This window comes from Arvicanthis niloticus, chromosome 15 (genome assembly GCF_011762505.2).
Source record: "Arvicanthis niloticus isolate mArvNil1 chromosome 15, mArvNil1.pat.X, whole genome shotgun sequence".
In the NCBI taxonomy this organism is placed as follows: Eukaryota; Metazoa; Chordata; class Mammalia; order Rodentia; family Muridae; genus Arvicanthis; species Arvicanthis niloticus.
In genome coordinates this window covers 1,603,420-1,617,784 of record NC_047672.1, presented here as the reverse complement: position 1 = coordinate 1,617,784, position 14,365 = coordinate 1,603,420, and the positions used below count along the sequence as shown (strand labels likewise).

General features: G+C 49.6%; 1 protein-coding gene across 2 annotated transcripts in view; it reads left to right on the top strand.

Moving 5' to 3' along the window:
- The first annotated feature begins 65 nt into the window (after window positions 1-65).
- The window catches only part of Prkag2 (protein kinase AMP-activated non-catalytic subunit gamma 2), a 245,056-nt gene continuing 230,756 nt past the window's right edge, over window positions 66-14,365 (top strand). The window contains exon 1 of one of the 2 annotated variants that reach the window (XM_076913255.1): window positions 66-726. In XM_076913255.1, the coding sequence (XP_076769370.1) occupies window positions 613-726 (114 nt within the window). In that variant the 5' untranslated portion in view covers window positions 66-612. The remainder of the gene's footprint in view (window positions 727-14,365) is intronic. The other variant, XM_034519331.2, reaches the window with a different exon arrangement.

Below are 14,365 nucleotides of genomic sequence, written 5' to 3'. Positions count from 1 at the left end.
CCCAATTGCGACGAGTCTTCGCCTTTGCACCTCCTCTTCCCCCTCTGCCCTCCCTCTCGCCCAAAGAGGAGGCCCTCCGGGTCCCAGGCTCCCTGCCGCTTTATCCTGCGGCCCAGGGTTATGCATTTCTCTACTAAGTGTCTCGGGCCACCGCTTCTATCGAGACACAGACACGAGAAGGCTGTTTTCCAAATTGCTGTTGTTAATTGCACCTGCCTGGCCGATTACCTCTGGGAATCTGTGGGAGGAGCCGAGAGGTGGAAAATGTTGCTTCGCTTTGCAGAAGGAGGAAAACTTTATCACCCCGCACGAGACTTCTGCCACGCGTAACCAAAAGCAGCACGGGCCGCGACTCTGCACCCGATGATTCCGTAGGAGAAAGAGGACGCTCCAACCCGGCATTCCGCGGTCCGCCAGCCCCTCGGGTGGAGCCCCGCGTGTTACCTGCGCCACCCGCCCTTCCCGCGGAAGTCCCCACGAGGTGTTTTCAGGGTGGGAGGACAGTCATAAAAAGCGCGTGGCTCCAGTGTAACGGCAGCAGCCAGCCCTGGGAGGCAGCGAGGGGACCGAACCCCGGGGACGAGGCACTGGAATTAACTTCTAGCTAAAGTTATGGGAAGCGCAGCCATGGACACCAAGAAGAAGAAAGAGGTTTCCAGCCCTGGCGGGAGCAGTGGCAAAAAGAATCCTAGCCTCAAGAGGCGGTCACTGCGAGTGCACATTCCGGTGAGTCCCGTCCCCGGAGCTCCAGACTCCGGCGGCGCCTAGGCGGTTAACACGGGACACCCCGCGCGCGCGCGCCGTCCTGTCCCTCCTGTCCCTTCGGGAGGCTTGGGGGGGGGGGGGAGGGGCAGGGCCCAAGCTGGGCCGCAGAGCCCGAGATTGGATCTTGGTCGTACTCTAGTAGAGCTATGGGACTGTCTAGGACAGAGGCATGGGTGTCTGCTGGGAAGCGAGTACGAGAAGCGCGCTCCCGGGTGCGCAAAGCCTGGTGGCGGACTGGGCGTAGCCCCGGATCCGGCCCGTGCGGGTGCTGAGGAAGGAGTTGTGTTGTTTTGTTGAAAAGGACCTTGTGAAGTGCGGGAAGTGTGAGTGGAGAAGCTGCGCGCCACCGCTGAAGACTGAGGAAAGGAGTGGTGGGTGGGAATATCTCGGGGGCCACGGTGTGGCAGCACCCCCAAATGGCTCTCCCACCACACCAATTTCCTCAGGATGCATGCGAGTCGTGGCTGGGACCCTTTGCAACGATTCCTTTGGTTTGGTTCCAAGAACGTTTTGGGCCTCGTGGAATTTGGTGGCTTGAGGTGTCCTCATCGTATTATACAGGGCTGTTGCTAACTTCAGCCCAGATCACCCTGCCACCTTGGTTGGACTTTGGTGACATTGATTTAAACAGCCAGAAGGAGCAGCATGCAGAATAGCTTGCTCACAGTGCTGAGCATCAGCAAGTGCCCTAGCGGGTAGCCCAAGGGCACTTGTTCTCCTCTCTGTAGAGGGGGATCAAGTCGCAGGAGGTGTACCCCAGCCCTTGGCTTTACCCAAAGGGAAACCCCACTTGGCTACATTCTGCTGGTGACCAAGCAAGCAAAGGTTTTTTACAAATGCACATGCTAAGCAGTGTGGGACAGCTCAGTGAGCACCACCTCCTGCCAGTGCTATCTGATGGCACCCACACTGATCCTTGTAACAGCATGGGCAAAGCCAGCTTGCCAGCACTAACCTGAAGAATGAGGCTTTTCCTATTGTTTACCCCAAGCCCCTCCTTTTAGACATGGGGTCCCTACCTTCTTTTAATTCCAATCCAGGAATGTTGTACTGAGTGGAGTCTTGGGGCTTAGAGCCCCACACAGCTAAGGGGAGTACTTTGGGGAGCAATTTAAAGTTGGACACCTGGGTGCATCATGAGTCCCACAGTGACCTGAACGTATAGGGATACAGATTTTTTGAGAAAATATTCCTTATTATATTGCCTATGTAAGACATTTTAAAAACTATTTAAATAGAAAGTTAGACATTGGCTGCTAAGATCTGTTTAACAATGACCATTTGAGCTGGCCCTTTAACCACTGAGCTTATCCTGTTTATCTAAAAAAAAAAAAAAAAAAAAAAAATGGTGCCAATTTGTCCGCCTTGTGGGGAGGTTGAAATAAAACAGTAAACGAGAAAGCTCCCTACAGTGTAAAATGCTTTACACTCAATGGTTATCACATGTGTGTCAGAGTGCAAGGAAGAGATCCCAGCACTTAGGAGTCTGAGGCATGATGATTGCTGTAAATTTAAGACTAGCCTGGGCAACATAACAAATAGGTCTCAATATAAATAAATAAATAAACAAACAGACAAGCCAGGCAGTGGTGGCGCTCGCCTTTAATCCCAGCACTTGGGAGGCAGAGGGAGTCGGACTTCTGAGTTCGAGGCCAGCCTGGTCTACAGAGTGAGTTCCAGGACAGCCAGGGCTACACAGAGAAACCCTGTCTCGAAAAACCAAATAAATAAAAAATAAATAAGTAATTAAATAAATAAATAAACACACACATACACACACATAAATAAATACATAAACAAACAAACAAACAAATGGCAGGGTGAGGAGAAAAGATGGGATGGTGGGGGGAGAGAATAGTGACCATTGAGCAAACCCCAGTGAATGGAGGCAAATGAAGCAGCTGAGCCCCCCCCTCCCCACCCGGTGTGTGCTTGTCTGTGAGTGGTGATGTGTGAGGCAGTATAGGGCAAAGTCCAGCAGCAGCTAAGGGACTGACAGGCCACCCTGTGCATGCTGAAAACCAGCGTCCAAGCTGGGACACTCGAGCTTGTTCTTGGTGTGACCTGGCCTTTACTGAAAGCAGTTTTCACTCCACTGTCACACGGCTGTCCACCCCTGTGACCTGCGCCTGTGTTCTCGTTCTCTCTTGTGCATATGTTTGCGGGTGCACCCAGAGGCTTCTGTCATCTACCCACTAATGGCGACCTATTGATTACTGTGCCAGGAGAGGCAGTGAACACGGGCACTTAAGGTTCAGTGCTTCACAGCCAAGCCTAGGACGTAAGATGACAGGTCAGCTCCACAACAGCTGCTTGTGGAGACCAGTGTGAAGACCGTGTCAGAACCACTTCAGAACTAGAGGGAGATGGTACTTCAGGGTCCAGTAGAAGGCAGTGTCTCATGAAGGGAAGGGAATGTTCTCAGACCAGATCAGCAGGACTTTGAAGGAATTGGATTTCAAACAACATACAATTTTCTTTTAAGTATGTCCCATGCTCTGTTTGGAATATACTCACACTAAAACTGGTCTATTGCTATGCAGATCCCTGTTTAACTGGGTATCCTGTGTTTCCTCAGACTCCCCTGGCTTGAAGGCCAGACCCTGCCAAGCACAGTGGTATCTAGTACTTTCAACCTGGTATTTTCAACTTTAGAATCAGAGGCAGAGAGAATCCTGTAAGTTCTCCTTAGTGAATTAATTCCAGGCCAACCCATACTCAGCAATTGATCTCTCAGAGACAGAGGAGCTGCAGCAAAGATCCTATCCCTTATGTGCAAGCCTGCTCCAAGTGCCACATAGCATTGTGGGGAGCTTTGGGCTTGTGTCTTTCTCCCTGTCTGAAAGATTCCTCCCAGCTCTGGCAGTTGGGTCGGCTGAATGTGGGGGCACCTCACATACTGGGACAGACCCTGTGTTGGTTACGTTGGGTCTCAGCTCTGAAACAGTAGCTGAGACCTTGTGTTTGATCACATGCATGAGGTAAGGGCTGGGGGGAGGGAGGTGTCACTAACTGGGAATGGCATGCGCTTTTGAAACCTCAAAGCCCATCCCCAGTGATACATCTCCATAAAGTCCCTTTCCTAAGTAGTTTCACTAACTGGGGAATTTTTGATATTTAGAGATTTGAGCTCATGAGGGCCCTTCTCATCTGAACCACCACAGGGCAGAAAGGACAGACTTCCACCAAGTGAGGTGTCACTGGGGAGACAGTTCTGATGCATCTGCACAAAAACCTTTTAGGAGAACCCAGCAGGGGGCTGTTGCTTCACTTGTTAGCATATCCCCATGGCCTGTCTGGCTTCAAGAAACTTCTTCCTTACTCCTTTGCTAATGCTGTTTAATAAGCTATTCACCCAGGACCTAAGTTGATGTCTTGGAGCCTTCTTTGGGGGTCTAAACTGAGAAGCTGTTAAAATACCAGGAACAGAAGCTCATGAGAAGCAGCCAGACATGCCAGCAAGATGAAGCGCTTTGGTAGACTTCCAGGGGTCAGAGCCTGAGGGCCCCTCAGTGAGAGAAGGTGGTTGGGGGATACCCAAGGAGGGCTAGAAGGACCAGAGCAGGATTTTTTGTGACAACTGAAGCTGCAAGGGAGGTTGGGTTCTTGACCTAGTAGGCACTGGTGACAATGCACACACCCTTGGGAGAGCAGCTCCTGATCCTTCACTGGCACTGGAGACAGACTAAAAATAGAGCCCAGGGCAGCTGGGCAAGCAGAAGGTTGTGGAGGCACAACTGGGCTCAAGTAAGCCCATTGCTCAAGACACTGCCTGCAACCTGCTGTGTGGCTAGCAGGGGAGTCTCACCTAGCCTGAGGCCACAGGGTCCTCTGTTCTGGTGATGGGCCTATGACCACACTCTCTTCAGAGCATGGGAATAGGAATTGTCCTCTGAGCCTGGAGCTGGAGGACCAAATGACAGCATGCTCTGTCCCTCTCACCACCGAAGCATCCTGATCTGGAGTCTGGGGGAGACATTCATCTTTGACCTTGACTGAGACTGTACATTTTGCACATGCTCTTTGATGACAAGGTGTGGTCCTTGAACCAGTTCCGGTATAATAGCGTTGTCTAATATGCCTTTAAAATATCAGATCCTCGGTGTCAGTCTAAAGCGACTGAACTGGAATTTCTGAGACAAGACCCATCATTTTGATTTTCATTAAGTTCTTCACAAGATTTTTATGCCTCCTGGGCTTCCATTTATTCTGTCCTCATGTCATTGGTTCTGCTTGTCATCTGTTTTTCTGTCCATCCATCCTTCCTTCCATCTGTTGAGCATCCATCACTGTACTGGCTGGTTTTATGTCAGCTTGATACAAGCTAGAGTCATCATAGAGGAGGGAGCCTCCACTGAGAAGATGCTTCCATAGGTCCAGCTGTAAGGCATTTTCTTAATTAGTGGTCAGTAGGGGAGAACCCAGTCCTTTGTGGCCCTGACTTTTATAAGAAAGCAGACTGAACAAGCCATGGGGAGCAAGCCAGTAAAGCCGCACTCCTCCGTGGTCTCTGCATCAGCTTTTCTTTCAAGCTTCATCCTTGTCTCAGTTCCTGTCTTTACTTCCTTCTGTGATGAACAGGGATATGGAAGTGTAGGCCAAATAAACCCTTTCCTTCCCAGCTTGCTTTTGGTCATGGTGTTTCATCATAGCAATAAAAACCCTAAGACAGTCACCCATCATCTATCTAATCTATTCAAATATCCATGTAACAATTGTCCATCTATTTACCATCTACCTATTCATACATCCATCTATCTAACCTGTCCAAATAATATTCAAGAGTCTATGCATCTTACATATGTGTGTGTGTGTCTCCATCTATATGTCTATCCATACATCCTCTGGTACCCTGGAACCAGATGGAGATTATAGTCCTATCTTGTTTGTAACACATACACACACACACATGAGCACACACACATGAACACACACAAATGAACACACACATACTAGCATGCACACACACACATGTCCATGTGTGTATACATATATTACATATGTAATATGTTATATATTATATAATATATAAATATACATATATACACCAAAATTCATAGAATTTAAACAGTATATAATAGAATTATAATGTGTATTATTTGTTAGTTAGATCTAGAGATTTAGTTATTGGTTTATTAACTGTATTAAAGTTCCTCCCACTGTGACCTGTGGCCCTCTTGTCTGCAAGCAATCTATGGCTCCATGTCCTGAGTCCTGTTGTGACCAAAAGACTGGAGAAACAATTGGATTTGAGGCCACCTGAACTGCCTGCTGGACACACAGCCACGTTGTTCTCCATATCCTGGCCATTGTGAAGTAAGCTGAGCACATGAGCTGTTGTGACCCCCACCTCAGCTGAGTTAGGAACTGACCCCAGAGATCAACCCAGACTGAGAGAACTTTCCAGCAGATGCAGAGAACTGAGAGACAGGGAGAGAGAGAGAGAGAGAGAGAGACAGAGACAGACTACAAAGCCTGGTACTTTAAGTCTCCATAGTTTGCCATATTTGAAAGCAGAAGGCAGTGGCAGAATCTATTGGCTGGCAGGTGCCTATGGTTACCCTTGTAGGTAGTTAGGGGCCACAGACATCTTGGTGTCAGTGAAGTCCCTAGGCCTTGCACTGTGCCTGCTACATAACAGGATGGACATAAAAAAAAAAAAAAAAAAAAAAAAAAAAAAAAACAGCATGCAGTTCCCCAGTGACCAGTCAGAAGAGCGGTCCAGGATCTTTGCAGATCCCCAGTGACCAGTCAGAAGAGCGGTCCAGGATCTTTGCAGTTCCCCAGTGACCAGTCAGAAGAGCGGTCCAGGATCTTTGCAGATCCCCAGTGACCAGTCAGAAGAGCGGTCCAGGATCTTTGTGGCTTAGTGTTTGTGCTAGTGTTCCATGATCATATGTACAGAATGACTAGAATGTGTAACCAGAACAGGCCTTAAGAAAGAATGGCAGAGTGGAGACTGGGAGGCGGTAGAGATGCCCCTTGTTTCCCTGATGGCTGTCAGCTCCACAGCCTTCACCATGCATGCAGTTTTCACCCAGTCCACCATACTGGGATTCCCATGGTGGATGGATTAGGTCAGGGGAGCAGCAGGAAGAAGGGCCCCCTGTGGCCAGGCCAGGGTACACCCCACTTGTTCCCCCACCTCCTCATGCCCCCTCACACATATCTCTATTGGAACAGAGAAGGTAACATTGTATAATGCCTCTCAGGCATGGACCCCATTGCATTAGGTTTCTGGGTCTGTTGTGACACAGCCCCACAAACCAGTCGACATAAAGCCACGAGAACCCACCTCTTTTACATCTAGAGGCCAGAAGTCCAGTGTCAAGGTGTTAGCGGGACCATATTCTCTGTGCTGTCTCCAGAGGACTCCCCCTTGCTTGCACTGCCTAGTAGTTCCATATCTCTTGGCATGTGGCAGTATCGCTCCAACATTGCCCCTGTCTTATGTGGCCTTTCGTGACTGTCCTAACATGTCTGCCTCCTAAAAGAATGTTAGCCATAAAGGATTAGGGTCTATCCCAATGACATCATCTAGTTTAGCTCCTATTTCAAACAACGTCACCTACACAGGTTCTGGGAGCTAGGACTTTAACAGCGGTTTTTGGCTTCTCGGGCTGTGGGCAGTGTAGCTCACTGAGCTGCCATTTTTGCACCTCCCACCTGGCACAGGATTCAGAGCCCAGACCTGAAAGTATCTGCGGCCGCCCTACCTGGCAGCAAATGTGTAGCTCTTCATCTGTACTACACATCTAGCAGGGCATTTCTCTCTTTCTAGAATCTCAGTCCTCACCCTGTGGCATTCGTCCTCTTTGCCCTCCTGGCACAAGAGGAGGCCACTATCAGACCACCCTTCCCTAAGACTTCCATGCCTCAGGACCAGTAGGCAAGGTTCCCACAGTGAATGGCATTCTGCCTGTCAGAAAAGCAGGCAGGAATCTGGGGTTACCGAGAGCAAATCGGTCTCTGTTGAGCATTCATCAACAACTTCACTGCCCGCTTAGAGACCACCAAAACACCAGGGCCCTGGCAAGAGCCTGTGGCCCAGATGGTATACATTGATCTGTGGCAAGCCATGAGTTGGCAGAGAAGGCTTCCTGTCAACAGGAAGTAAAGGATGGAGATTTAGTTATTTTCAAAGTAGGTAGAAGGAGAGATGAGTACAATTTGAATGGGCAAACAGGCTAACTGGAGGTGCTTCCCAGCTTGTAGGGCATCATGCATAGCTAGCTAATGTTTAACCATTTCCTCTGCTCTGACAACACAGGCACACCACAAGGTGGGAGTCCTCTGAGAGTTCCCTGTGGTTTAGCCTAAGGGACATGACTCCCCTTTCACGTGGCTCTTCCACTGAGCTCTGAAGTGAGGCCACAGCTGATTAATCAAGCAAGTGAAGGCCCGTTCTAACCTTCGTGCTCAGCACTTCTTTATCAGCCTGTGTGCCACGTTCCACAGATGCTGACTCTAGAGATTGGTGGGTGGCTAAGGAAGAAATAGGCAGACCGGGTGTTTTCCTGGGTGGTTGAGTTTGCGCTTCATATTTTAGGTTAAAGGAGCTGGACACAGACATGGGGGAAGCCAAGAGTCCTGGTTCTGGGAGGGTGAGAGTCTTCAGTAGGCTTCCCAAGTGTCTGGAGTGCCCTCGAAAGCCAATGTGCCAGAAACTGAACATCCCTGGCAGAAAGTGTGGATCAGAGGGAGGATTTGGGAAATGGGAGAGAAAACAACTGCTGGGAAACATCACCTCAGAGCCCATTTTTTTTTTTTCAGAAAGTTTTCCAGGCCTCAAGCTGGTTGTAAAGTTACCTAAATGAAGTGTGGGCTGAGGAATCGTCGATGACAGAGGGTTTCCACTTCTCTCCAGTCAGTAGGGTTAGCTGGTCAGTCCTTTGTGGAACAGTGGCAACTGTAACACCCCTTTCCTAAGTGTTATTTGAGGGGCACCATTGAAATAAAACAGAGAAAGGAACCGGAACAAGACCACCAACGGGAAGATAAGAGGTCAGCTGCGATGGACTGCCAGCTTGCTAGCTCAGTGCCGGATGGTGAGTCGTTGGGTAGAAGAAGACTCAAGGACTCAAGTATCTGCCCTAATTACCAGGCTTCTCTCCAGTGGTTACAACCTGTTTCTACCATCGGGGACCAGGTTTGGGCAGGAGTAGAGACCAGGGAGCTAGGTGAGAGTAACACTATACTTCTACCTCAGTTATTCGTGTCGCTCACCAGGCAAGGATAGATGGACCATGGTTCACAAGGGCGTGCAACCAGTGAGACACTGTGGATGGGGTGCACCCATCCTTGTGTTTGTATGTACTCTGTGTTGTGGTGGTCCATGTGTCCTTGGTACCACAGAGTCTAAGAAGTAAGAACATTCAGATAGGTTCTCCAGCTGCCCATGCCTTCCCTGAATCCAGGGGGTCTGAGGAGAGGCATGAGGGGAGCTGGTTCTCCCACAGGTAGGCATTTGATAGCATCCTGTTTCTATCAGCAAGGATGAATGAGTGTCCAAAGTGATATTTTGGCCTGGGAGGGAAGCCAGGAACAGGAGAATAGAGAGGTTACTTGTCTCCACACTGTTCTTGCTTGTTAATGTAGCTTGAGATTTCTTAAATGACCTTGGGGCACAAGTAATAAAATATTCTCAGCTATGTGACAGAGAGGCAGTGATCAGTGGTACCAAACAGTCTAAGAGAAGAACTTGGCCAGGTGGTCTTCCGTTGGATTGCTGAGGAGAGTAAGTGGCCCAGAGAGGGCTTGCGGTACTTCCTGGGAGCCCAGAGAGAACAGAAACTCCTCTCTGGACCAGTGTGCCTATTGCTATGACCCATCATGGTACCATGGCTTCCTAGTGGTAAACCAGGGGTTCAAACTCAGGTCTTCTATTATAACCAAGTTGAGGAAAGAAGAAAATTTCTCAAGTCTACAGGTGAGGCCCACTGCCTGGCTCACACACATCTTCTGCTTCTTGATTAGAGGCCAGTAGACAGCATCAAACAGTGACAGTAAAACAGTTCTGTTTTGTGCTAGCTCAGAGCAAAAGCTGGGGCAGAGGTGAGCACAGCCCAGGCTGCAGGCTGGCCTGAGATATTTTGGGTTGTCCTCTGTCTTTTGTGGTTATGCCAATACTGGTGCTTGGGAAGATCCAAGGCAGAGTCCTGTGGCTCCAAGATTCACTGCTGCTATGACGTCAAGAAGGATACTTGTCTCCGTTTCTTGCTAAATGATGACAACTCTTCGGTGAGTTGGGTTCCCTTCCTCAGAGTTTTTCTTGACTCACGGTTCTTTTCTTCAGCTCCAGCCCTGCAGTGGTGGGAGAGGAGAGTAAGCTGAATCAGATGGACAGGCAGGCTGTGAAGCAGTCACCACAAATGTCCCAGCCAGCCCCCAGGGACATTCTGAAGGTGGGATGCCCTTTGGAGTTGGCTCCAAAGAGAGAAAATAAGGGTGAGCCTTTGGGTTCATGGTCCCTGGAAAGAGGAGAAAAGCTCAGGCGATGTTAGCAGCCACCTCTGTGAGCCTTTGATGTGTTGGCTGGCCTCCTTAATTAGACCCCAAGTCCCTTCAAAGATGATGAGCATGGATTCTCAGGTCGGTCCAGAGGAAGCACCTCCTAAATCACTGCCTTCGATGATCATGGTACTAGAGAGCGAGGAGACGTCCAGGCCAGCTGAAATGCAGACCGACAAAACCAAGACCGTCTTTGAGAATCAAAATGTTTAGCTGTCTTTAGGAACTAATTTCTCAAAATCTGAGTGAATCCATTATTTACTAATCTTATGAAAATCCCATCTTAAAATAGAAGGGCCTGGGAAATGGCTCAGTTGGTAAAGTGTCCGTGGGGAAAACAGGAGACCTGACTGAGGTAAATCCCTGAGACCTGTGTAAAGAGCTACCTGCGTACAGTGACAGGTACTTGTACTTGGGGAGGCAGGGGCAGGATTTCTGTGGCAGATCAGTGAGGGCTGGAGACAACTGAGAAGACAGTCAAATTTGACGCCTGAGTCCTCTATGCACACATACATGCAGCGCAACACACACACACACACAGAAGAAATCTCAGTGACTTTGCATTTTGTAGACTTAATGAGAGGATGTATCTTGGGAATCTTGTGTCTCTATTTTTTCTCTTTCATCTCCTACCTGGAAAAGTTGTTCAGGTCTTTTGCTCAAGCTAACTGACAAGAAACAGTACCCCTACTCTGCCTGGGGGCATTTTGGTGACAAGACCAGCCTTTGATTGGAGCTTGTCTAGCACCTAGCCTAACAAACTGAGGAGGGCCCCTTGGGCCAAGCGCCAGGAACCAGGCTTTATGCCTCATGGGCTCCAGGAACCTTTAGTTCCTGGTGCTGTGGGAGAGGGGAGCTGCCACCTGCTGGGCTCCTGGGCTCCGGCAGGGACTTGGCTGTCACTCCTAGCAGATCCTTAAGAACAAAATCTTGGCATGGGCAGGGAAGTGGGGTGGTACTCACCCGCTCCACAAAAGGTAGATGTGGCTGAGGGAGCAGACATTTGGGAGCTAGGGACAAAACTGCCATCTCAGAATCACTGTCCCCTCACCCTCTCAGCCTCTGGTTTTCTTACATGTACACTGTAAGTGATGATTCCCCACAGGACTGAGAAGTAGGGAGTATCCATGGTGAGTGGGCAGGGCATGGATGTTCTAGAAGTATTGTTTCCCCTCACTAGAACACAGTTAAGTGCACAGCTGAGGGGCTGGGATGACCCCACACTGAGAACATTGTGGTGTCAGACACTGTCGTTTGGACATGCTGGTGGGTGCTTGGTCTTATTCATTGTAAGGCTTTGGCTAAATACATTTCCAGGTTTATTTATCAGCTCTCCTTACTTATGCTGAGCTAGACCCAGGGAAAGCTACCTTGAGCTATGGGCTGAGCTATTAAGCCCTGGTGTCACACACTAGGATCTTGAGAGCCACATCAGGGGTGCTGTTGCAGGAGTTGGAGTGACTCAATGCACTGTGGGTACCCCCTGGGGACAGTCCCAGGCCTGGAGAAAACTGTGAGAACACAGGTTTTGGGAGAGGGCCCTCACCCCAGTCTTCATTCTAGCACACTGACTTGAGAAAGTTCTAGGACCTCAAATCCCTACCTGACACCATAATATAGCTTCTGTCTAAATGAGTACAGGGGATGCTCACTTGTCACATTGGTCAGTGAGAAGTCAGTGAAGAGGGGACAGGCTCGTAGGCGCATAACTCAGTGTCTGCTGAGAATCGAGAGAATAAACAGACTGGTATCAGCCTGGGCCAGTGCAGCAGGTGTGGCCTGGTGTCTTTAGTGTCTACTCCCTGGCCCGGCTCTCATCCCTGGGAAGTTAGTTCTCCAGTCTGCTCTCTTCTGCCATTACCTGAGCACATTTTCTTAAGCTTTGTGTGTGCAAGTGAAGATGGCAGTGCTCTGGGCTCCTCCCTCAGCTTCAGGCTGGCTCCTCCCAGCTCCTTGCTCTGTCTGCTTTGTAGAGGCACAGTGTAGGGAGAGCTCGGCTGCCTCCCACTGCACTTCGTTGACACATCAGAAAGGTCTGGTTGTCCAGGCTCGAGTTCACCGCGGTGTGCGGCGGATTTGTAGCTTTCTCCTGACCTGGTGACCCACTCTTGGTGTGTTGTCACAGCCCCTCACAGTGCAGCCCATCACAGATGCCACCTCAGTGTGCCTTAGTCTCTGCCGAGGCACCTCGTGTCACATACATGTCAACCTTAGAAAACTCAAATCACAGATGCTTGGAAGTGGCCGAGGTGAATTGTATATGATGTGGTATATGCTGTGGCATGGTGTGGTTCAAGCTCCGTGGGGAGAAGAAAGGATACTGGGAAAAGCAATACAGTTGAAGCATGTGGGAGCTGTACATGATTCAATGACCTTCTCAGCCCAAACCTGAACACATATCTTCATGGACCTGGACACCAAAATAAGATAGAAGATGCCAGGGCATGCCTGAGTACAAATTTAAGAGTCTCCATTTTTTTGAAGCACAAGAAGCTTCAACTGATTTTTTAACGGATCTTCCAGGTTGGCTCTTGGATGGGGAGAGATGGGTATGAGCTTCCAGTGCTCTATCAATGTGGTATCTGGTTCCATTGATTTTACCGCATCCGCCACCACTTCTCAGCATGGCCTGCTCCATCCCTGCACTTGCCAAGAGAGTGGAGCTACTACCGTTTCCATTATGCAGGTGGGAAAAAAAATCTGCAAACAGGCTAGAGTTAGGGGCAGCAAGGCCAGGCAGCTATCCCGAGCCATCCGGCACCTGAGCCCACACAACGAACCACTGTGCTGAACAGACAGATGGTGCTGGAGGGAGTGTGCAACCTGAGAAAATGTGTGGAGGGAGCAAGGTGTTTATATCTCCAGTAATTTTTATAGACTGATTTATGGATGTCCTCAAACCCCTCTCCCCATTGCTCCCCCCAGCTGTTGCTGGGTCTGCAGCCTGGAGCCAGGCAAACCTCTGCGTCTGCCTTGTTCCTCGTTTCCTTGGGGCTCTGTAAGTCTCAGCACTCTGGCAGTTGGGAACTGGCAGAGAGGAAGGTCCCGAATGTCACCCAGTGAAAAACAATGACATTTTTCAGCTCTGATCTATCCCATCATCTTCCACATGACACTGTGTTTGTTCACTACCTTCTCTGTTAGGAAAGGCCCCTTGCTTAACTGGCATTTGAATCCCCTGCTCCTTAAGAACACTCAGATCTTCAGTGGGCATGTTTTATGGGCATGATCCATCCTTGGCCCCCTGTGAGTAGGTATGGGGCTTAGAATGTTTCCCCTCAGATGTTGATTTCCAACACCTGTGCTTGTTTGCTGTCTTTGCTGGTTGGAGCCCTGGGGGAAATGCTTGCTTCTGTGCTAAGACTTGGGGCTACAATCCAGCCGTGCCTTTTGCTACCATCTTACCTTTCCTTCTCTGCTGTCTCTCTCTACCACTGTCCTAAAATTTGTCTCCTAAGAGCCAAATTTTGCCAGGCTGGAAAAACCTGCCTTCTGACCCAGTTCTAGGGCCGCCTGTGGCTGCTGCAGCCAACCTTGGGCTGGCCCGCTCCGCTGGGGCACTGCAGTGTGCTCAGCAGGACTGTGTCTCGGGCCCCAGGTCATCTTTGAAAGAGACTCCGACACTAGTCTTAGCTGGACACCGTTTGGCACTTGGCATCACACCAGCCTCTTTCAAGTGTCCTGTCACTTAGCCAATCACAGCCTGACCTAGTTCTGCTTGTTGCCCAATTCTATAATCATGGAAACGGAGGCTCAGACAGGATGACTCATTTACTCAAGGGACACAGCTGGTGAGGGCAGGGCTCAAGTTTGAACCCAGTGGGTTGTCTCTTAAATCTATGTTGGTTTTTTGTTTTTTGTTTTCCCTGCGAGGTTTCTTCTCACTTCTCCCCACATCCTACTTGGGGGAGATAACGAAGGCAAAAATACCTTGCCAGGCGCTGCCATCCCACAAGAAAGTCTGTGCCTGAATGGGTGTGACTCGGCACACCTGCTCTGGTTTCCTTGGTATTATAGGCCTTGGGTTGATTAGGAAGAGAGGCTGTGTGGGACTAGCTTCTCTCTTGCTGCCCATCTCACTAGCTGGGTG